Source organism: Meles meles, chromosome 13 (genome assembly GCF_922984935.1).
Source record: "Meles meles chromosome 13, mMelMel3.1 paternal haplotype, whole genome shotgun sequence".
NCBI classification, from domain to species: Eukaryota; Metazoa; Chordata; class Mammalia; order Carnivora; family Mustelidae; genus Meles; species Meles meles.
Genome location: NC_060078.1, coordinates 63,749,347 through 63,774,762, shown reverse-complemented (window position 1 = coordinate 63,774,762; position 25,416 = coordinate 63,749,347). Strand labels below are relative to the sequence as shown.

Below are 25,416 nucleotides of genomic sequence, written 5' to 3'. Positions count from 1 at the left end.
AAAGCCTAACACCAGAGCTCTGATTTTGGAGATGAGAAGACCGCCTTGCTTTATGCCACCAACGTATTCCTGAAAGGTACATGGAAATCAGACGCAGGCTAATCAGAGCACATTCCCCGGACACCTTCATTTTCATTTCAGAGTTGCTTTATCTTCATTTCTGATTGATGTTCAGTGGACAGTGGTTCTAACAATGCAACCTTAGGTTTCTTCTGCCCTTTCCCCCAGGCTCTCAGCCAAATGGTTAATCATGTGTAAACAAACCTTTACATGCACCAGAGACCTCCTGATTAAAAACAGCTCTGGGGTGAAAGCCTTTGCAAAGAATCCTCTGTGTAAAGAGAAAACTACCCCAACTTATATTTGGTGAGCTGGCAAGTTCATATACCAAAGGTGTCTTAAAGTGAGAATTCCCTATGACAAACAAGCTTTCTGATCAGTCAGTTTACTTTGAGAGGAACTCTGGCCTCTTGCTAAAGAAGCACAGGGGACAGCTCTGTGACTGTGTGTGATGCGGGTAACCTAGAAGTTACAAGTGTCTCGAGCTCTTTTCCTGGGTCATGAGACTGGCCCTGGGGTTCCATGACCCTGCCTATTTCCTGGGGAGAGTACTCATCACTGTCACCAAAATGCTCAAAGAGTCCGAAGAAGTGATAAATGTATTCCAGAAGGCATCAGGGAGGAAGAAGCACAGGGAATGTCTTTCTTACCTGTAGCTACCACGAGTCCTGGGGCTGTCTCCTTGCTAGAGATTCTTCCTGAGGAATATGGATTTTCAGAGATCTGCAAGTGCAGGTGTAAGGAGCAGAAGGGCTGAAACGGAGAAGAAAACAGCTTCATTCCAGCAAACTTCTGAGTCACACCCCTGCCCCACCAGAAATGAGGCTTCCAGAAAGAGCCGCCCACTAAAATTTGGGCAGGAGACATTTCTGCCTGAGGCAGCGGGTATGCTCATGTCAGAAGCTGCCTCCATCACAACTGTAGGCCTCCCCTCCCTTCCTCATCTCCGCCCCATCCATCAAGGTCCATTCCACAGTCAGCCTCATGAAGCCTCCCTGACCATTCCTTCCCACAGGATGATCCTGACCTTCCTTGTTTCTGATCTTGACCATGACATCCAGCTCTTTAGAGCTGTAGGTGGCCACTGGGAGGGATGCAGAGGGAAAGCTAAGTGAACAGTCTCCAGGCCCCTACACTGTTCTTCAACCAGATTGCTTCTCTTTCTCCTTTATTATCTAATTCCTGTTTATAATGTTACTTGAATTTTACCTAGAATGTTTGAAGATATTGTCTCAAACTAATAGAAATATATTTTCTTGTTTATCCTTATTTGGTTGTTCTTAAAAAGGATGAGGGATTTATAGAGATATACCCTATATTAAATAAAAACAAGAGAATGATGATATTGGGGAAAGGAGAAAATTAGACTAAGAAAATAAGATAAAGCCATGGGTAAGGCCCAGGAAAAAAGAAAATCCACACTCCTGGAGGTGGATGTGCATTTGTCTCTGATCTTCCTGGAACACCAGCAGAAAAGAGGGGGTTAGATAAAAATCTACAGGGAAAGAAAAAAAAAAAAGGAAAGGCCCTATCTGTCCCCATATCCCCGGTTTTTAACATAATGTCTACAGTATGGTAAGTTGGTAATAAATTTTTTTAACAATGGCAAAAAAAAAAAAAAAACCAAAAAAAAAAACCAAAAAAACAAAAAAAAAACCCAAACAACAACAATGGCAAAAGGCAACTTTTTTGCTCAGGAGAAATGTAACCATTTCTGGGGCCTTGGAAGAGTTTCTCACATAGGTCCACTCTAACACAGCACTGAGGGGCATGAATTTCATTGTTAATGATCTGTCTTCCCTCCCCACCTGAGAGCTGCCACACCTGAGGGCAGAGGAAATTACTTATCTATTATGCCCTCCAGAGTGCCTACCCCAATATTCCACATACCGGGCACCCTGAGAATGCTGACGGATTAACCACTGTCCCATGTGGACACCCCAGCCTGATCTCTCCTGGGCTTGCAAGGCAACTTCTGCTTACTTTGACATCTGTCACACACTCATCAAATTATTTCGTATCAGTATCAGTTAGCAGGCGTGTTTCTACTCCTGAGCTCTGTCTCGAACCCTGGAACTCAGGCACTGTTTCTTAAACATGTCTTTATCTTACTAAGAATTAGAGAACATAGTGTATTCTAAGTACAAGCCTGTGAGTTTCAACTGAACTTTCCATCCAAGTGGTATGGCAGTCTAGGCCTGGAGATCATCGCCCTGGGACTTGTGGGAAATCTCTGCCCAACACCAGCCAAGTTCCTAAGATCCCTTGATGGAAAAAAGCCCCTGATGGAACATCCCCAGGTGACCAGCTTGCCCTGTGGACTTCATGTGAGACTGGGCGACTGACCAGCAGGCATTGTACTGGACTTCCATGCAGGTCCACATCTGGTGCTTGAAGTAGGCGCCAGTCTCTGCCCTTGTTGTAAGTGATGTATGTCTTCACATGGTCTTCCACCTTCTTGTTTGCCAAGAATATCCCTTTGATGCCTGCTACCTAGGAAAAAGGGCAAGAGATGGAGAACCATGTTGGGCCAAATGCTGATAAGTGCTGGGACAGGGTGTTCGGGGTACAAAAGAAGAGAAGAAGAGGAACATGGTGAGACATACCATATACCATGTGGTCTTTGAGAGAAGTTTAAGTTCATCTCTGCACCCTCTACCACCTGCCCCGACCCAGATGTCCCACTGCCCTTTTACCCATCTGCTTTTTCCTACTTTATGTGTTTCCACATTCTGTTCATAGGATCTTATCCTTAACTATTAACATTCCCTCTGAGGTGGCATTGGTTTATAACAACCAAAGGAGTTACCCCTTTCTGGGGAGCGATATGCTTCTGCTCAGGAAGAGCTTGTAGGTAGATTTTGGAAGCATAAAGGTATGATCCTTAAAGCTGGAAGTTTCACTTCCTGATCAGTAGTGAGGCAGATATTTTTCAGGCAGATAACCCAGCTTGGTGACCTCGCATCCATCTTTGACTGTGCCACTGGCTCTCTGGGCGATCCTGCATAACTTCCATGTCATCTTTGTGTCTCAGCCAATGGTCACTTTGAAACAGACAGAATCAACCCTGCCCTTCCTCTTTTTCCTCAGCTGGCTAACCATGGCTACATGAGATGATGCAGAGCCCTCTTCCCAGAGTTCCTATCTATTGAATTTGCATTCCCTTGATGCTTAGAAGGGAGGAGATTATCACCACGAAACAAGAAGCTAGAGAATTAAAAGAAATTTATGATTCAGAAAAGTTCAGAGTAAGTACAGGTTCAAACCAAACTTTGATTCCTTCCATGTCTACATTTTGGGCAGTAAGAACAGATACTGTAAATGACAGCACTACGTCAAAGAAAGATTCCCTAACTTCCTTCCCAGCATGTTCCAAAGCCAAAAGGCAAGTCAAATCACTTACATGTATATGAACTTGAGGTTGAATGAGAGTTTTCTGGAAATAGGTAACTCAGAATTTTAAGTGCATTTATTCCCTATTTTTTTTTTTTTTTAAGATTTTATTTATCCACTTGACAGACAGAGATCAGGAGTAGGCAGAAAGGCAGGCAGAGAGATGGGGAAGCAGGTTCCCCACTGAGCAGAGAGCCTGATGCGGGGCTCAATCCCAAGACCCTGGGATCATGACCTGAGCCAAAGGCAGAGGCTTTAACACACTGAGCGACCCAGGCGCCCCTATTCCCCACTCTTTGAGGACCGTGGTTGACTGAGAGAATACCAGTGGGAAAGAATTTTGTGGAACTGAGCTCTTTTACTATTTTTTAATGACATAATTGAGTTGGTGAAATGAGAAGTTTGTTTTTGTTTTTGCTTTTTTTTTTTTTTTAAGTAACCTGACTGCCCTTGAAAAAGAATGCCAACCCAGATAAAAACAAACAAACAAGCAAAAAATAGACAAAGAATGTCAAGAGAAGAACAGAATTTATCTGGGAAGGACACCACCAGGGGAATTTGACAAAGGGCCAACTAAGGAATTGATTAGATTCCTAACTTGAACAGAGGGTGGGCAAGGACAGAAGCCAAGGCGGGGGCACTGGTGTCAGAGTTCTGTCCTTCCCCGGAAAACCCCTCCCTACCCTGGCTGCTTAAAATCAGTGCCATTTCAGGAAGACTGGGATCCTCTATGGTAATCTAGGGGCTCTGAGGCTCTCTCATCACCTCGGTCTTTAAAACCAACCACAGAAGCATTTCTCTTAAGCCTGACTACCGATTATTCCTCACAGAGAATGGAATCTGTATTTCTTTCAAACTGTCTGTCTGATGGAGGCCTTTTGGTATTTTCTTTAGACACAGCTGGTACGTTTTCTGCTGGACCACCAGATAATGTTTCTAGAGAACTCTCTCCGCTGACTCAACTGGTCCCCTGCAAAACATACCCAGGGCCTTGGTGTCTCTCTCCCGGGGGAAAATATACACAAGTCCATCTCAGACTTCTGAGCCTGCTCCTGTGGGGCTCCTGTCACCCCCATCCACTGCTTCCTAGCTGGATGCCTCCCGGCATGAATTACTAGCCATTCTGCTGCCTCTTGTGTTCTGCTAGATGTGTGTCTTTGGCAATCGGAATGGTCACTACCATGTTTTCTCCCTGAGCACCACACCGCTCAGACGCGCATTTTTTTCACATATTCTGAGAGCAAGATCTGGAGAATGGGTCTGAAAAGACACAGGAAGGAGAGATTTCCAGGGAAGCCTTCTGCAGCTCTGAAGGCCTTTCTCCTGAAGTTGCATATGAGCCACGGCCATCTCCCTCCAGTCCGGAAGAACCAGAACACTTTCAATTTGTATTCGGATTGCTCAAAACCCATATTGCTTCTGGGATCCATATCATGTTTACATAGGCTGCAAGTTTAGAGGGCACTTTGTTACTGTGTGCCCTAGGCCAACAGCTTTCATAGTTCTTGACTGCAACCCCAGGACAAAATGCATGTTATGTATGCTTCAACCTAGTACCCATACCCAGGTAGCCATGCATTTGTGCACATGGGAAGCACATGTATGTCTCTAATGCAAAAATATCATGAAACACTACTGAGCCTCACTGCATACCACATGAAGCAATTAGAGAATGAGACACCCATTTTAACTTAAGGAGGTACTAGGCATCTGATAAACTCTGATTGTGTTTCCTCCTACTGTTGTTTGAAATCAGAAGCATGGCTTGCAGCTGCCGGCCCCACAGCTCAAAGAGAAGGGCACCAGCTTGGGATGGCACCCAAAGAAGAGAGTAGCATAGTACAGACTTGCATGGCCCACTTTCCTTCTGGAATCAATTTGAGGTATGAAGGGAGACTGAAAGCAGCCTCTTGGCAGAGCACTGAGTCCAGGTGGCATGGGCATCTGCTGCTCACTTCCCTGAGCCCTTAGGACAAAGAAACCAGAGCTCTGCTGAGAAAAGCAATTACCACGGTCTCCCTTGGGCTGTCCCTAGAGTGGAACCGGTGGTGAGGGGCCAATGAAGGTGAGTCTCGGAGAGATGTCCCTGTGGAGTCTGCATGCAGCTGTCCATCTGGCCAAGGATGGGTCACTCAAGTTCATGATAAAGCAAGGGTGTGGAGCAAGGACAGGGATAGAGAAAGCAAGGGAACATCACTAAGATGGGCAAAGAAACCAGAACACTAAGGATGATTCAGAGAATCTCATTTTATCCATCCTAGTGAGATCCATGTAGTCATTAGGAAATTCAAATTAAATCCACACTAAGGCACGACTAGGCTCCTCTCACAGTGGCTACACACACACACACACACACACACACACACCTGATAACACCAAGTGGTGGTGAAGATGTGAAGCAACCATAACTCTCATACATCTTTGGTGGGAATACAAAATGAGAATTCCACTTTAGAAACAACTTGGTCGCTTTTTATAAACAAAGTCTTTCACATCCAACAAAGCAATCCTACTCCTAGGTATTTACCCATGAGAAAGAAAAACTTGTGTTCACGTGAACATTTATATTCATTTTATTTATTGTCACACAGAACGGGAAACAACTTCAATGTCCTTCAATGGTGAATGAGTAAACAAACCAGGGCACATCCACATAATAGAATACCACTCAGCAATTAAAAACAAAAAAAAGGAATGTCTACGGATACTCAACAAGTTGCATGGGTGATTCTCAAATGCCTGATTCTAAGTAAATGAAGTCAAACTCAAAAGACTATATATTGTATAATTTCAATCACATGGAAATCAAGAAAAGACAAAATAGGAGAGAGAAAGAAATCAGACTGGTTTGGCAGTGATTTGGGGTGGGAGAGTGGTTGACTACAAAAAGGTCATCAGAGGAAATATTTTGAGGTGACAGTTCTCTATCTTGATTATAGTGGTAGTTACACAACTGCATACCCCTGTCAAAACTCACAGGACTGCATACCAGAAAGGGTACATTTTACTATACATAAATTTGACCTCAATAAAAAAAAAAATAATGTTAAAAAGCACATAATGGGAAGAGCCTGGGCTTTTTATTCAAATATACGTGGACTGGTTCAAACATAGCTCTACCATTTTACTATCTCTGTGATCTAAGCCAAGTTACTAAATTCTCTGTACTCTCTGTACTCTCATAGGCACCAGGGGGAATGATACCTGCCACAAAGAGATATGGCAACAGATCAATGATTGACTATATATAAAATTTAGACTATATATAGAGAGAGACCAATGATTGACTATATATGTATATACATATATAATCAATGATATCAATGATTGAAAAAATATATATATATATAAAATTTAGGGTTATCCAAACCAATACTATGGCCTAGCCATATATGGCTACTGAGCACTTGAAATGTGGCCAGTGGGAGGAAGGAACTGAAGTTTAACTGTATTTTATTTGAATCAATTTGAACTTCAATTTAAAAACTGACACCCGAATCTATTATTGGCAAACTTTTAATATGTTTGGAATAACTTGGGTATATGAATCTACTTTTTCTACTGTAAATTTTATGAAATGTAAATACTGATCAAGTATCTCTGGTGAAAATTTAGCATATGAATTGAGATGAGGAGGAAGTATAAAATACACCCAGAATTTTGGAGATTCAGTACAGAAAAATATAAAAGATCTCATTAGTAAACTCTCAAATGGAGCACATACTAAAATGATAATATTTTAGATACTTATGTTAAATAAAATATATTATTACAATTAACTTCACCTGTTCTACTTCTAAAAAGTGTGGGCGGTGGAACTTTTGGAAGTGCATCTGTGGTTGGCTTCATATATTTAGTCAACAACACTGGTCTTGGGCATTACCTGATTCACTGTTGTTATTATTATAATGAGGTATGAGTTGGATGCTTAATATCCTTGAAAATATTGAAGAAAATGCACCTGACCAGCAGCTCAGAGCATGTTTCCATAATATAATTGAGGCTGTTGGAAAGAATATTTATTTCTTGATTTATCAGTGGAAAGCAACTAAGAAGAAATGTAGGTTGGAGTTAGTGATATGAAGAAACAAACCACAACAAAGCTCTGCATGAAAAGAGTATCACAGAATAATGGTGAACACATAATAGGTTATATTCATTGTCCTCATCAGACTTGTTTTGATGGAACAGGCTCTGACACCTTAAAAAAGAGATTATTATTTGGCCTTCAAGAATTATTTTCTCGGGGCACCTGGGTGGCTCAGTGGGTTAAAGCCTCTGCCTTCGGCTCAGGTCATGATCTCAGGGTCCTGGGATCCAGCCCTGCATCAGGCTCTCTGCTCAGCGGGGATCCTGCTTCCTCCTCTCTCTCTGACTGCCTCTCTGCCTACCTGTGATCTCTGTCAAGTAAATAAATAAATCTTTAAAAAAAAAAAAAAGAATTATTTTCTCACCTGATCATGTAATTACAGCCATGTCACTATTGTACTTGAAAAAAGGGATTAAAGGAAGAATGAGAAGGGACTCTGTACAGCAGGAGACTGTTCCAACAGACCAGGAAACAGACAATGTCTTTGCTTTACTCAGTTTAATGAGAGTTCAGTGGGGGTGGATTCCCATCCAATGGTTTCCAAGGTCTTTTAGTGCAAAGACTATAAGATGAACTCTCAAGTAAGTTTTAATTTTCTTTGCCCCTTTCCCATGGTCAAGAAGAAGCTTGAGGGGGCCACATGCAAGATGGAGTGATACACTAGGAAGTAGATTTAAGTGGTTGTGCTCATCCAAGCCAATTCACATCTGTGTTACCTAAAAGCATCTCTGACATTTCAGACAAAGTTAAACAGGTGTAATATTCTATCACATCATACTATAAAGTTATACATTAACTTGGTGTAGGGTACTGCATGATACAGCCAATATCATTTTCTAGGTATGCAGATATAAGAGAAAAACAGAGAGAAATATGAGCCCATCAGAAAATGCCCAATTCTTCAATCCAGCTCTTTACTAATATCTCTGCAATAGTTATCCCCACTGTGTCCAAAAGTCACTGAACATTCCACAAAAATGGGCGTCTACTCATCAGACTTGTTCTCATATCATGTTGGGATTCCACCAAACATGCCTTTCTCCCAAGTTCCAGTAATTCATCCTTTAAGTCAATTCATCTTCAAGTTCCGCCACCACCACCACCCCGCAAATTCCTCAAGTCAGAATTAACCTTTCTCTTTACTGATTCTACAACACAGAAAGTCACAGCTTTAATACAAGTTAGTCAGTGATCACTGACTACCCTAATAGGGTCATATTTCCTTCCAGTAGATTGTGAGTCTCACGCACCAGCTTCATCTCATCAAACAAAATACACTCTATAAAAGTGTATTAATTTAGTTGAATTGAATGTGAAATCTTACTAGTTTTCCCAGCTGCATTACTCAAGGGCATTCAGAGTCCAGAAAAATTATAGTCTCTTCGCTAACTGGCCATATGGTACACAATCTCAGTTTCTATGAGAATCTCTAGTTAAGGAGGTTAAAACCAATGACCCCTAGAGACCAATTAAATTCAGCTTTATCTCCAAACACAGAATGCATCTCCAGGTGCAAAATAGCATCACCCTCTAAAAGCCTTCAATATGGTCATGGTCTAGATAGTGTCCAGATACAATTTATTCTCTCAGTATTAAATGCCTTCTAGAATCTGAACTCCAGTCACCTGTCTGGCACTCATTCTTGTACCTGATGAGCATCTATTCTATGCAATTAGATTAGCTGGCTCAAGGTCTTATAAAGCTACACCATCCATCTAGTTCTTGACTCATGCAGGTCTTAAAATATGGAATACCTTCCACTTCTTCCTCTGCAGGGCAAAAAGACTGATGATCAGATTGGTAACATTGCAAAAAAGAACTGGGCATATACAGCTCATCCCTACGTCCACTATTTTGGGGATCTGCTTGCAAAGATCACATACTCTGTATCTCACTGTAGTGGTGTTCCAGGAAGAGGCTGCCACAGGAGAGCTTTTGATTTGCTATTTGAGTATGTGACTAAAAGGGTGCATCCAGGTTTGGCAGGCAGGATTAGGAAGCCCACCTGCCTCTACATAACTTTTCGAAGCAGTAAAACTGACATTTGATCTCCATTTATCTCACTCTTTGTCTCTGTCTGAACTGACTCCAATCTGGGCAGGTCAAAAAGGAACTTCGTTCACTGACTTCTTCAAAGCCCAACAAACTAGATTGCAAGCTTCCTGAGGGCAAGAATCAGTCTCTCTCCTGCCTTCTTCATGGGCTTTAACACAAAACAGGGGCACAATGAAACTTGATAAAATTAAATGGAGAACAAACACAAAAGAACTGGTTTTAGAGAAGTTGTGTGTCTTGCTTTTGTAGAGATGAAATGACACCATGCATTTTCCACCGAAAGACTAAAAATGCAAGACTGACTGGAGCAAGACCAAAATATACATATATTTAGGCACATTCTTCATTTTTATCCATGCTCCAGTTCAGATCAGAGTGACCAACATACTCTTTATTACAAATGGGACAGCACAGTGCCAAATGCACCCACCTTACCAATAGGGTCAGAGACACAGGGATCTCTAAATTAAAAGGTCATCTGTTACAAATGTCTACTCCATTCTCCTGAAGTCTGACCACAGGAGTATGAATAATCCTCTCATCTCTATAGCCTCACTTATGAGAACAGAAATCTGGTTGCAATGACCTCAGTCCCAGGAACATTTCATCCAAACCTTCCACCAGAGGTGACTTACTGCCCAATAACAAAGTATACTTCTGCCTCCAGGTATGATTGGAGTCAAGGAAATGTAAGCTTCCCAAAGCTCTTTACACACCTTAGTCATCTTTACCAGCTTTTGTAATTCTAAGAAAAAATCTGGGCCATTTCCCAAATGGGGATCTTGTTGTTGAGGGAATTAGCACTTGGCAACAACCTCCTAGGAAATCACGGTATTTCTACTGAATTTGCTTTATACCCAGTGCCATTCACTTTTCTCTCTCTTTTTTAGTGGACTTCTATTCACCCCCAGACCTTTGTGTGGTCCTCCTACCTAAAAAAGTAACTTGATGTTTTCGCTACTCTTCAGTAACTTTGATACGAGGGCAGGGATGCTAGAACACTGCCAGGCACTGCTCAGAAGACACCACTATAAAACAGGAACCCCTACACCAATCCCTCTTCTATGAAAGCTTCTCCCACTCCTCAAAGATGAAAACTAGTAAGGGAGCAGCTCACCACACCATCTGAGGGTACCACTCACGACAGACAACTCCTCCCTCCATGAATGAATGATCTCCACCAGCACAGCAGGTGTAGTGTTGACCATCAATCACTGATAAATGTTGGATAAAGAAATACACCCCTTTACTCCAATCAATCCATCATACCAACAAGGCGAGGACTGTGGCCAGACCATCAAAGGTCATACACGACCACTAGAGACATAAAAAGTGACCCAGCTTTAGGTTCTCTGAAACAACTCATTTTTCTCTAGTGCCTCTGTGCAGTCACTTGGTTTCCTAGAGAAATTATTCTTTAACTGGTGATCACATTTAAAACAAAACCTCAATATTAACTGAAAACTCAGTACAGTGATCATATTAAACAACAACTCAATGTAAGTCAAGGTCAGTTCTTCATCCTGCACCGATGTTGGCTTGTGGTGGCATTTCAGGGAAACCCACATCCCCAGCACTGATATTCACTTTTCTTTTCCTTTAAAACTTGTTCATAAGAGGTCAATTTCCAAATAATTGAAGATCTACTAATAGATACGTACCTCCACTCAGAGTCCGTAGAAGTGAGAAAGGGACTAAGCGAGTCCACGTAGGTCAAATACCTGGGCATCTGGCTCGTAATCGTGCTCATCCACAGAAGAATGCCCACTTCAGCTACCATCCATTCAAGTTTGCTGAGTCACCCACCATACTAGGTGCTTTATGTATGTTCTCTCTCATTCTCACAACCCGTCTCATCAGGCAAATATTTTATCCCCCTTTTATGGGTGAGGAGATGGAGGCATAGGGAAGCTAAGTTCCTTGCCCAAAATCACACAATTGCTAAAGGGTATAGCTGCCTTCTTCCCAAGGACTAGCTGACTGCACTGCTAGTGTTTATTCCATTAAAACTCCTGGGTATGTAGTGAAAAGAAGGGCCATCTGTACCCCAATGTTTATTGCAGCAATGGCTACGGTCGCCAAACTGTGGAAAGAACCAAGATGCCCTTCAACGGATGAATGGATAAGGAAGATGTGGTCCATATACACAATGGAGTATTATGCCTCCATCAGAAAGGATGAATACCCAACTTTTGTATCAACATGGACAGGACTGGAGGAGATTATGCTGAGCGAAATAAGTTAAGCAGAGAGAGCCAAGTATCATATGGTCTCACTTATTTGTGGAGCATAACAAATAACATGGAGGACATGGGGAGATGGAGAGGAGAGGGAGTTGAGGGAAACTGGAAGGGAAGATGAACCATGAGAGACTATGGACTCTGAAAAACAACCAGAGGGTTTTGATGGGGTGGGAGGTGGGAGGTTGAGGAACCAGGTGGTGGGTAATAGGGAGGGCACGTACTGCATGGAGCACTGGGTGTGATGCCAAAACAATGAACACTGTTATGCTGTAAATAAACAAAAAAAAACAAAAAAACAAAAAAAAAAACTCCTGCAAAAGAGAGGCAGATCCAGGTGCAGGACCATCTTGGCTACCTACCTCATACAATTCAATAATAATGTTTCCCATTAGACCCCGGATACTCTTAATATTCTCCATGGCCAGGGTGAAGTAGATGCCACGCGTGTCTGAGATGTAGAGGTTGTATGTGTCATTCTGGTTCCATTCTTGGACGGCTGCAAACACTTGGTTCTCATCAGTACTGATGATGTGCATGTCCTGGAAGAAGATGGAACACCTATAAGGCAGCAGATCTCCATATCCCTCTGCCCATGGGGGCCCAGAGTAATTACCATGACTTATGAATGGGGGAGGAAAAGCCTGAGTTATAGGCAATGTTAAACAATTCTGTGTCAGACCAAGGCTATAAATTAAGAGCTTTGTGATTTTTTTCCTTGCTAAGTGACAGTAAGATGGGTGTAAGGGGCTTTGGTGGGTATCATTTTCCATGGCTTCAAGGGATTCATCCACTTTCATTTTTTATTTTTATATCTGAAAGTTAGTGTTAGCACTAACGGAGACATACAGCCTTGCCGGAGAAAACTCACACATGCAAAGAAGACAGGGCTTATCCCTTCTTTAGATCTTCATGTGTGTTTTCAAACTTTTTAGGGTAGTGGCTGCAAAACCTCTCTTTGGGATCTTCAGAGTCACCCTTTGCAAGAAGGGTGGCAGGGAGGCAGAGCCAGTGGGTGGGGTTATCGGATTCCACTTCTGTTTCAACCAGAGGGGCACCACTTGAATCTGTTTTATCCTAGAGTTCTGCATGATATGTGGGGAGTAAAAGATGAGAGAGTTTCCGCTGCTAATAAAATAGTATTTGAAAATCACTGACAATACCAAAAAGGAAACTCAACCTTGAATTTAGTGTTCTGGGTCCTAGTCGGAACACTGCTAGAAGTTAGCTCTATGGTGTAGAATGTGTCTGTGTCCCTGACCTTCAACTTTCTCACCAAAGTACTGAAGAGGTTGGGCTACCGCTAAAAATAGCTAACATCTGAGCACTATTCTAAGTCATCTAAATGAATTATTTCAGTTAAAAATCCAAATAATTCTACAATAGAGCTAGTATTAGTCCCATTTTACTGAGGAATAAAATATGGTACACAAAGGTTTGCCAACTTGCTTCCCATTACAAAGCCAGTAAGTGACAGAACCAAGTGTTGAACGTCTGTTGTACAGCTTTAACCTACTTGTGAGCTTCTAACCACCTGGATATATGTGGGGGAGAAAGCCTCCGGATTGGAAGTTGCAATCCTATGACCCATGAGATGAATGGGAATCACAAATGTTCAGTCTAATCATAGCCTCTACTGAATACCTGGATGGCGTAGTCTTTTAGGTGAAGTCAGCACTCAGGAAGCCTCAGCCTTAAGTGCCCAAATGTTCTTATGACCTGCCTCTTACATATTAATGTTAACACCCTGGTCCCTGAAGTCACTTTAGTTTGTATACCTGAACTAGGACATTTCTACAATCAAATATAATCAGTTCATAATTCAGAAGAGTTTATAAAAGCCAGTTTTCGTACGTGGCTAGGCAATGTACAAAGATGATCACAAACTCAGGTCCTTTGCTAAGGAATTCATGCTATCTGGAGGAACTGTTGGCACAAACAAACAAATGCTGGACATAATGCAGGCAGTTAGAAAATGAAACTGCACAGGTAGATACGCCAAAGAGTAAGGGCATCCCGAGAAAGCAGGAGAAGACCCTGGTCACCGTGGTGGCGAGCACTTGCAGTAGGGGCTCAGGCAACTGGCATTGACAGTAAATCACCAGGCCGGGTCTAGCTTTTACTTTGTTGGCCCAACCGTTCCCAGAAAGGATTTCAGCAATAAAAGAAGGTAGCAATGTCTCTTTTATCGCTGAAATTCTTTCTGGATTTCACAACCATGGAGCACTTCTCCAAGACGATTTTTGGAAAGAGCAAGCTCATTCGATTTGGACAAGGAGATGGGAAAAGTGAGAAGCGCTCTGACTCTCTTTATTCGAGGATCTGCCAGATCTCAGCGTCTGGCCTTGAACTCCCTAGGTCGCTTTGACTGAGACCTCTCTAGTTCATTTGTGCTTACACACCTTATAGAATTACAGGATCCTGCTGAGCTGCTTGAAAATGGAAATAAGGCTTCCTCTTAAAAACCCTGTGATGAAATTGTGTTGTGTTGGTGTGGAATGAAAGCCCGAGAACCCAGTAGGAGGGGAAATAGCAGCTGCAGGAAATACAGATTAAATTCACTTACCCTGTTAAAAATGCAATAGAAATGCCGGGCTTTTCCCAGATGTTTTGGTTATAAAAATGAATGAGCTAAGTTATTTTAGACTAAACTAATGTAAAAGAAATGGGGGAAAAAAAAACAACTGAAAACACTGGGGCACGGTCAGGATGGAAGGCAGCCAGCCTTGTTGTGCGTGTGGGGTATATCACCTGACTCACAGGTGCGGCAGGCTCAGGGGACAGGGTACTCTCTAGAAACCAGGACCCTGGGAAGTTGGCTTGAAAAATTCTTAATTTCCCTAAGTCACTTAGCCAATAAATGACATTACTAATATTTAAACCCAAGACTATCTGAACTCTGTTATCAGTGGGAATATAACTCAATATGCATCAAAATGACTTGGAGATCTTAAAAGCAGGCAGACTCCCACATCCCACTGCCTGAGGTTCTGAGTCAGTGTGTCTGGTTGGGAAGGCTTAAGTCCTACCACCTGGACCAGCCTTCCAGACAAGTCAGGTGCATGCAGTCTGGGTCATCACTCCTTGAAAAAGCTCTGAGCCATGTGTCCTCTCTCCAAATAGATCTTCTAGTTGAATATGGATCAACCAATAATGACCAGAATATTATGTCTTTAAGAACAAATGATTCATTTTCAGTAATACTGGTCTAATAGAGAGCTGAATGATAATAAACCACATTTCTTGACTCCTGCAGCCTCAGTCTAACCTCAAAGCATATGACATCTCCTTCCGAAGAAGATGAAGATGTACTTGCTACTCTTGAGAACAAGCAGAGCAAGATCTGACTGGTGATAAGGAGAGAGACTGAAGAGGGGGGAAAAGCAGTAAGTAAATTCTGGTTGGCACTTCAATAAACTGGAATTTGGACAGCATCAGACAGAACCACACTCATGTTTTTATTTGGAGAACAATTATAAATAACACTCCCCCATACCCTCCCATTAATTCGGAAGAATCATAGTTGCCTTTGCAAACCTAAATGTGAGACTTCATAGGTAAACAATGGTGAAAACACTTGCCCATGATCGAAACACTTTCATGTAATCTGGGTTGAATGTAACTTCATTCACTATAACAACACTCGCTATTCAGCATCTGCTATCCACCAGATATTATAATAGAAATACAGAGAGAACCAAGATGCACAACATGACCTCAAGCAGATGCCCAACAGTGGTGGGAACGTCATGCCCTCCTGGCCTTCTGTGAGCCTGACTAAGATCCCTGGTACAGGTACTGATGGGAATACAAAGGCTTATAGATGGGGGCGGTCGCGGGGGCATCCATGGAAATGCGTGAAACCTGATTGGCTTGAAAGCAGTTTTTCCCTCAGGGAGGTGAGGACAGACTGGCTACACCATACGGGGCCCTGCATTGGCCCACCTAAGTTTTACCCAGAAGGAAATATAAAACTAGCACAAGATTTTGAGGAGGAAAAGGGGATAATTAGAATTGACCAGTGCAGAGATTTGGCTGCAGAAGGCCAGCTTAACTGTGAGATCACAGCGTCCAAGGGGGATTTCAGTGGGGCAGGGGGAAGGCTTACAAGGTGGTTGCAACATCTCAGTAGTGACACCTGAGGGCCTGGACTAAGGAAGCAGGTTTTCTATGAGAACCCTATGAAATGGACTGGTGAGAACTCATTAGGGAGGCAGGAGCCACAGGGCGACAAAGGAAAAAGGCATATCTTTAATATGTCAGTTATGTGACCTACAAAATTCTTTCATTAGCATGCTCATACAATCATAATTAAATACTCATAATTAATGTGTATAATTATTTATTCTACATCAGTCTCTCTCATTAGCCCATACGCTCCCAAAGAGCAGAGACTGTGTCTTTCTTATGTATCACTGCGTTTCTAGCACTTACTAAGTATCGGTAGCACATGGTAGATATCTAGTAAAAGTTTTTGTGTGAATGAGTAGAGTAAGTAAACACAGGAGAAGGATGAAATTTGGGGATATAATATAAGATACTGAGCTTAGGTCTAGAGTTTTAAAATGGGATTTTTCAGCGGAAGTACTTCAAAAAAGCAGTCCAGGGTTCGATGGGTATGGGACGGGACTATGAACATAGATGTCACCAATATGAAGAGAAGGGGTGAGGTCACCCAAGAACCATGCAGAACATCAGGAGAACTTAGGATCATCAACATTTAAGGGTGGCAGGAGAAGGGGAATCAGAAAAGTGAATCAGAATAAAATATGCCACAGGGAAGAGTATCAGGTGTGGGGGCGCCTGGGTGGCTCAGTGGGTTAAAGCCTCTGCCTTCGGCTCAGGTCATGATCCCAGGGTTCTGGGATTGAGCCCTGCATCGGGCTTTCTGCTCAGCAGGGAGCCTGCTTCCCCCCCCCACCCCGCCTGCCTCTCTGCCTACTTGTGATTTCTCTCTGTCAAATAAATTATTAAAAAAAAAAAAAGAGTATCAGGTGTGGATTTTTTTTTTCCAGCAGTGTCAAGTGCTCCAGAAAGGTAGAAAGAAAGAAGGAAAGAAAGAAAGTTAGTTGTAGAAATGTTTATTGGATTTGGCTTGGAGGTGTTGCCTGGTAGCAATGGCTAGAGGATTTTGGGTGGAATAGGAGAGAGGGGTGTGGGAGACCAGAATACAGCTGACAGTGGGTTGAAGAGTAGATAGGAAGCAACAAAAGAAATCAGAATTACAGATTACATTTTAAGAAGTGTGGCTGTGACACAGCAAAGAAGGATAAATCAGTATTTGGGGAAATGTAAAAATTGAGGAAAATTGTCCTAAGGAAATTAAAGAAAAGGTTAATATCACTGTCATTATCATTATAATAAATTTTCTCAAGCATATTTCCCTCTCTTCCCTTTTATTATTCAAAATGGGATAAGACATATTCCACTGTCAACTAAAAGCAAACCCAGACTGAGGTAGGGAGAGCCTTTATGTGCAAGACTACCGCAATAGGGAGAACACTCTGGCTATCCTATCTGCAAGTCCCTCAGGGTGATGGCAGGGAAGAATTACTTTTATGGAGAGAAAGTAAAACAAGGCTAGAGAGAACCGGATGTAGGGAGTAGGGTGAGCAGGTGGTGGGAGAGGGGCCACTGAACAGGAAACCATCCTCCTTACAGTCAGTTGATTTTCAGAAGGGTTGTTAACAGGGGTCGTCCTGAGTTCTAGTGCCTGGTTAAGCGCCCAAGAGTGGCTCCAAGTTCAGAGGCTGGGGTGGGGAGGAGGCGAAAAGCCAGCCTAAGTCTGGTCAAGTTAAATTAGCCAGCATTTTCTCCAGTTTGTCCCCCAGTGGGGACAAAGAGTTCAGTTAACCATGTATAGATAAGGAAAGAGAATTTCGTCTCATCCAAGGTAAAGAGGCGGGCTTCTGTATCTTCGCGAGGGGCATGGGGAAGAGTGGTTTTTTGCAGTGAGCTACTTCTAGGAACACAAAAGAGCTGGTTATTTCTTAAATCTCGCTGTTCTCCAGAAGCACTGGGCTCAGTAAAGTTCAATGGTATCATGATGCCCATTTCACAGGTAAAAAAGACCTGGGCTCCTAGATAATAAGCAAGTGGCAGAGCTGGAAAGAAAGCTCAGGGTTTCGTGCTCAGAAGCTCCACTGCCTTTCAGCCAGGCTATACCAGGGCTCTCTGTCATCTGCATCCTCACCCCCCGCCAGTGCAGTGCGTGGCTTCCATGCCCCCCACCCCATCACCACCCAGGGACTGGTTACGGAGGACTCAGCACAAGGTAGCCACTCCTAATAACGCCACTCGTTATTAATGGTGTTCATTTCATTCTCTGCAAAACGCTCCAAGCCATAGAGCACCCCAGGGGAGCGTGTTCTGAACAGACAGGCTGGGAGGAGAGGTGTGAGGGCAGTGATGACAGGGAGGTTCTCCTCGTTTTTGTAAGCAAGACGCCCAACAGCAGAGGCAGCTCCTGGAACAGCAACAACTTGCTTAAAAGCCATTTCCATTTTTAAACACTTCCAGCCCCTCTGTCCTCACCTCCTCGGCCTAGGCTGGGGAAAATTCGAGCCAATGCTGGCTAATAAAGGGGATCGATAACCATCCAGCTATTTTCACAGCAGCCCTCATATTAATGAAGCTGCTCCGGATGGAGTTCTATAAAAGGGGCCGCACGGATGGTACTCCACCACAATAAATTGCCATGGGGTTGCTGATCGTTAATGGAGTGTTCCAGGGTTGTGATCAATCCCAGGCTTCATTTGTCCCCACCTGCAGCCACACTGCCCAGGGGAGCAAACTGTTTGTTTATCTCGGAAGGTTAAAAATACATGAAATATGCACACAGTGCAGAAGACAGAAAAGGCCCTACACTGGGGATACGATTTGGAAAGTTCCTGAAGTACTTCTCCTGAGCCAATAGGTGGAAATCATCAAGTTAACTGCAAGAGGTCTTTCTCCTTCAGAAAAAGCATGATTACAAACTTCTCCTTCCTCCTCTTCTCCAAGCACAGATACTGCTTTCCTGCCTGGGCTTAGAACATCTGATGGGGACATCCTGCAACCACGATGTTATAGAATGGTCCTATAACAGCCAGTCACAGAGAGGGTAGAGAAAATGAGGAGTTGATCCCATGGCCCCTGGGGCTACTTAATACAGTCCCTGCTCATCCCATCAGCCTCTCTACCCCTCTCTCTGCAACCCAGTCTCTTGAGATAGTGTTTAATTTGCTGAATGGACCATATTCTCTCTCTTAAAATAGAGCCTGTGTGTACCTTTTCTATTGGTTTCCCAACCCTTGTTTGCAGGGTTAACTCTTTAATCATCTTACATCATCTTTTTTTCAATATTTTATTTATTTGACAGAGAGAAATCACAACTAGGCAGAGAGGCAGGCAGAGAGAGAGGAGGAAGCAGGCTCCCCGCTGAGCAGAGAGCCTGATGTGGGGCTCAATCCCAGGAGCCTGGGATCATGACCTGAGCTGAAGGCAGAGGCTTTAACCCACTGAGCCACCCAGGCGCCCCTCATCTTACATCATCTTAAACCTAACTTTCTTAGGAAACTTGACCTCAGTATCTGTATAGGTAAGCTCCACCCATTATGTCACAATGGTCCTTAAACTTCTATACCTATAACACTCCTATACCTACAATTGCTTGTTCAGTGTCTCTCTTCTCTACCAGAATATAAGCTCTACAAAGGCAGGGACCATTTGTGGCTTCTTTTCTACTCTCTCCATAGAGCTTAATTTAGTGCCAGGCACAGAGTAAAAGCCGAAATGGGAGAAAGAACAGTTCAATGTTTGAATAAAAGAAGGATCAAATGAATGAAGGGATTTATGCATGCATGTATGAATGAATGAAACAACCAGGGGTGACAATTACCCACCCTCTTGTCCCATAATCCCTCCCACCTCTGTAGTCATTTAGCCTTTCATGCTGTTTCCCAGCACCAGCTTAGAGACCCAACACTTTACAACACTACATTTGATATGTGTCCAACCAGAACCTTGCCCTTTTTTGGAGCCTTTTTAGGTGATGCAATTGTATCCTGTCCATGTTTAGACTGAGGTTCTAAGATCCTTCTCCTCCAGGAAGTCATTGTTCACAAGGGACGGAGTCCACAGGATAAGTTTTAAGATTTTCCAACAAAGGAGTTAAAATGCCATCATTTTATATTAACATTATAGTAAATTATTCCTTTTTAATTATTCATAATGGCAGAAGGGAGCAGAAACATAGGCAGTGCATTTACATTTTGCATTAAAATGTAGAGAGAAGCATGAACTCCACAAGACTCACCTGGGCACGTTTGTGCATACATACCTATAGCATCTGGGCTCCTGTCAGGGCCCTTCTGAACCTGTCCCTCTATTTGGCAGTAAGGCCCTTGCATGAGGGAGGGACTCCCAGAAGGGACTGTGTGCTAGCTCTCCTTTCACTGGGAAATGACTCCAGACTATACAGGATGGATGAGACAGGGAATCAAAGCTCTTGCCTACATGCCCCACTGAGAAGAGAACAGAGAACCCAGGTTCGGGGCCACCAGCAGAGGCCAGAGCCCCACAGTGGCAAGTCAGGCTCAATGCCAGCTGTCTCCCAGGCAGAGATCAAACCTCCCTGCAGTCCAACATGGCAGTCTCTCCCTGCTTGGACGTACCTTGGGCAGGGAGTACTTGGGCAGCTTTATCTGGGCAAAGGCCTCTCTCCGATAGGACACGTAGTAGCTGGCTCTTCCCCCAGTTGTCACCTGCATCATAAGGGAAACACAGAGAAGTCAGATGGTGCCAGGGATCATGGCCAAGTTGGAAGGTATTAGCTTCTCCATCAACAGCCACAATAGGTTTATGATAACCTTTCAGAGAGTATCCGTTGCTGGCACTGAGCCTCCAGTCCCACAGCACGGACGTGTTCCCAAGTCACAACACTTAGACAACAAATAAGCAATGACAACAGTCTTTCCCAATGGGTGATACCTTCAGTGAGAGCAGGGACTCTGAATTTGGTCACTGTGCTCTGCCTGCAGACACACCTAATACATAGTTCCAACTGCAAACAGAACCTACTCGTGTGAGATGCACACATGATCAATTTATTTTGCCTTAAAATAATTTTCTATTCCATTGCAATCATGACATGATTGTGAAATGATTTTTTCTGAATCTCAATAACTACTATTGCTCAAAAGCTCTTGTTACTTGAAATTAATTTCATTTCTGTTCTGAGCACATTTTTTTCCCTTCATATTTACAAATCCGTGCATTGAGAAGGTAGTTTTTGTTCCTTTCCATGCGCAAGTGATTTAAAGGAATCAAAGGTCAGAGGAAGAACTCTGGATCGGAAGATGAGAAATCCTGAGTGTGAGTCCCAGCTCTGCTGTCTGATGGCTGGGGGAGTCAAGCTCTGTAATCCTGGGAAGGATGGATTCTTATAGGAACCTGGAAACCACACCAAGAAATGGTCCTCTGGTCTGGGCTTGTTGAAAAGCCCTGCCAACATGGCACAGCTCTGCAGATGGTGCTTCAGCCCAATTGTCCTAACTTGGGGGGACATTAATATTCACCAGCGAAGACACCATAGGCTGTTCAAAAAAAAGAGCAGGACGATAGCAACCAGGCTGCCATACTGAACAGGCAACTACTGGAGGGCCCCCTCTTTGTTCTCACCACACACTTGCTGGAGACAGGCCAGTCCTCCCACTCCAGTCCAAACCTGATGGCCATCCACAGTGGCTGCGGGGAGCAGGTGAGGTACCACATCTCTACGGAAAGCCACCCATTGCTCCTCACTCCAAGAGATGGCATTTCCTATGGCTCCCTTTATCTCTGCACAGATTGGAAGCACAGAGACTGCCAGGCAGAGAAAATGTTAGAGTCCAAGTGAAGGCAGAACCTTAGAAAAAACTTGGTGCAAAGACCTAAGCTATGAATCAAGAGGAGAGACCGGTTTGGTCCCTAGGACCCTGGGATCACGACCTGAGCCAAAGGCAGACACTTAACCAACTAAGCCACCGAGGTGCCCCTGGTTTTGTTTTTTGATAAGACATCTGTTCTGAATCTGTATCGTTCTGCACTGGCTTAGAGGTGGGGCATTCACATTAAGATCAATGAGTTGCTACGAAGTTTTTTCTTTTTAAAATAAATTTGAACTGCAGTGTATAAACCTGGCGATTCACAGACCTGTACCCCTGGGGATAAAAATACATTATATGTTTATAAAAAAAAAAATTGGAAGGGGAGGCAAACCATAAGAGACTATGGACTCTGAAAAACAACCTGAGGGTTTTGAAGGGGCGGGGGTGGGAGGTTAGGGGAACCAGGTGGTGGGTCATAGGGAGGGCACATATTGCATGGAGCACTGGGTGTTGTGAAAAAACAATGAATACTGTTACACTGAAAAAAATAAATTTTTAAAAAAAGAAGAAAAAAAATAAATTTCAACTGCATAGAATCAGATTAAAATATAACCTTTGGTACTAAATACACAGTTATCACTAGTCCTTGCTTAATCTTATTTGTTTAATTTCCTTCCTACCTTCCTCCCTCCCTCCCTCTCTCTTATTTTAAGTCCAGTTTAGTTAGCATATAGTGTTATGTTAGTTTCAGGTATACAATATACGGATTCAACAATTCTATATATTCTGCAGTGCTCATCAAGATAAGTATCCTCTTAATTCCCATCACCTATTTCACCATTCCCCCCACTCAGCTCCCCTCTGGGAACCATCTGTTTGTTCTTTATAGTTAAGAGTCTGTTTTATGGTTTGTCTTTTCTTCTGTTCATTTGTTTATTTCTTAAATTCCACATATGGCTGAAATCATATGGTATTTGTTTTTCTCTGACTGACTTATTTCACCAAACATAATACTCTCTAGATCCATCCATGTTGTTGCAATGGTTAGATCTCATTATTTTTTATGGCTGAGTAATGTTCCATTGTAGAGATGTATACCACATCTTCTTTAGCTACTCATCTACTGATGGACACTTGGGCTGCTTCCATAATTTGGCTATTGTCAGTAATGCTGCAATAAACATAGGCATGCGTATCATCTTTTTGAATTAGTGTTTTAATTATAAATTATAAAACCAACACATGCACGCCTGTCAACCAAAGAACTGGAACGGTAGTTTTAAACTTAAGCTGCATCAGAATCACTTGGAAAGCTGCTTAAAACTAACACGTCTGGGCCCCCACCTTCAGAGTCTTTGAGCTGATCAATCTGGGGTAAGGTCCAAGAATTGCCTTTTCTAATGAGTTTCCAGATGATGCTGATATCGCTGCTTTGGGGACCCCACTCCGAGCAGCTCAGAACTAGAACTTTAAAGACAACTGACATACACTTCTATGCCTCCGTGCCCTACACCCATCCTGACCCTGGCCTCCCTCTGAGATATAGCCATTTTCCTGATTTTGTGTTAACAATGATGATAAAGTTTTTTTTTTTTAATTGGGGCAAAATTCCTATTACATAAAATTAACCATCCAAAAATGTACAATTCAGTGGCATTTAGCACATTTGCAGTGTTACACAATCTCTACCCAATTCTAAACAATTTTCATCACCCCCAAAGGAGATCTCATACCCAGTGATAAAGTTTTAAATCCCAAAGTAAACACTCTGGTCGCTTATCATAGGCTTAAAAAACAACTCCCTACAGGACACCCTGGATGTCACCAAGCTTGCCTTGGGGAAATAAAGCAGCATCAGAGAAGGTTAGTCCCGTTACTGAATGCTGGCCAGAGTACAGCAATTAAAAGAAACTTCTCCTATGGACCTAGTTGGTTCCATAGGAACAAGGTGAGAGCACAACTGAGCATCTGATCAGCACCACAAACAAAACTGTGTCCCTTGGGGTTTCCAAATCACCAAGAGTGGTCTCCTCAACAGGGTGATGGACACCACCAATTTGGGAACTCAGCCCAGCTATGCCTGAGAGATCCCAGACCTTCTCTCTCACAAGCTTACACACATAACTGAGAGACTTTGCACTTGAGTAATCAAGATGGAGATTATACTTCAGGTACACGATGGGACAATCCAAACTACTAAGGGGCTGATGAAGCTCCAGGAGGCTAGAGGTTCTTCCAGTACCTAAGAATCAGAGTATCTCCCAGTGATATCAACCTGGCTCCCATAGTTCTGCTTGGTCCTAGTTGTATCCTTCTCTGTATCTGCTACCATCTAATTCATGGTTTAACCTCACTGTAAGGCCAGTGGGTTCATGGATGGGTTTTGGATGCTACCAATTCATTACAATTTCTCTCTCAACTCTTGACCTCTGTTCTCTCTATTCCTACAGCCCTTTCAACATTTACTCTTGTGGAACACATATTCTTTCAATCTTTCCTCCATGTCTTCTTATAAGGTTTCAACCTCCCTGATTCCTAGGAAGTGCTGGCCTTGTGGCCAAGTGATTGGTGAATACATAATAACAAAATTAATGACACAACGGTCATTGATTGAGTTCATCTACCATGCTCCAGAACTGCATGTAGCCATTATATAAATTATCCAGTTTCATCCTCATGACAACCCTTCAGAGACTACAATATACTGAATGACTTGCCCAAGATAAGATAAATTTGAACCCAGCAAAGTTTGGCTCTAGACCTGTTCTCCTCCTCCTATGACTAAGAAGGGTCTCCAGTCACCTTACTCATCCCACTATAACAGCAATACATTTTCTTGAGTCCAAGATGTTTTTTAAAAACATATAAAAGTCTCTGTAATTAGCATGTGTATATAACCTTTCTTCATATTCCAGAAAATCTGTTATGACATTGATGGTGTATCTTAAAAATGAAATCTTCATAGAAGAGAGGGTGTGAGATAATAACAAGATTTATAATAGCTACTATGCAATGAAAGCTGATTACACAGAAAATGGGACAATGAGCAGTTTATACACCATACTTCATTTGATTCTAATTATACATAATATAATACAAAATACCTTTACCGATCAGGAAATTGAGGCTGAGAGTGGTCAACTAACTTGCTTGATATCAAACAGCTTTTTATTGTTACGGCCCATCTGTGACTTTCTCCTCTGTCCAAGCCCTTAATGAGGAATAAGTGCAACCCCAAAATGTCAGGTACGGAGCAGGGGCTCAACACTCATTGACTAACTTGTCAATAATGAATTGTGGGGATTAATCCACTCAACCAGAGATGCTTGGAGTTTGATTCCCTCCATTGTTTAGGGACTAAACCATGGATGGAGAGAAGAACTCTCCATTCCCACCCAGTCCCTGGATGGTCACAGGAACTTATTTCTAGCACTCTTCCCTTGGAAGCCAAATCCTTACAGTGTTGGGAGGATACCAAGCTGATGTTTTTGCTGCCTCTCCACTGTTTTTTGTGTGACTCTCTGGCGACACACAAGGAAAGAATAAAGTTTAGTGACTATTAATCTATTTTGATGAACTTTTCCCTTCCTCACAAGCAAATCCTCTGGCGTTGTAAATCCCAGAGATTATTACCACTTTCCCTCTCCGTGACACCTTTTATTTTACATATGATGAATGTCATCCAATTATTTGCTCTGGGTCCATCCGTCATGCTAAATACTGAATTAGC

The 25,416-nt window shown here is 42.8% G+C and overlaps 1 protein-coding gene across 2 annotated transcripts in view; it reads right to left on the bottom strand.

Annotated features, from left to right (window-relative positions):
• Positions 1-25,416, bottom strand: part of SORCS3 (sortilin related VPS10 domain containing receptor 3) — a 603,811-nt gene that overhangs the window by 94,869 nt on the left and 483,526 nt on the right. The window contains exons 8-11 of one of the 2 annotated variants that reach the window (XM_046028096.1): positions 20,493-20,582; positions 12,201-12,380; positions 2,407-2,553; positions 711-813 (exon numbers count right to left, since the gene is read on the bottom strand). In XM_046028096.1, the coding sequence (XP_045884052.1) occupies positions 711-813; positions 2,407-2,553; positions 12,201-12,380; positions 20,493-20,582 (520 nt within the window). The remainder of the gene's footprint in view (positions 1-710; positions 814-2,406; positions 2,554-12,200; positions 12,381-20,492; positions 20,583-25,416) is intronic. The other variant, XM_046028098.1, reaches the window with a different exon arrangement.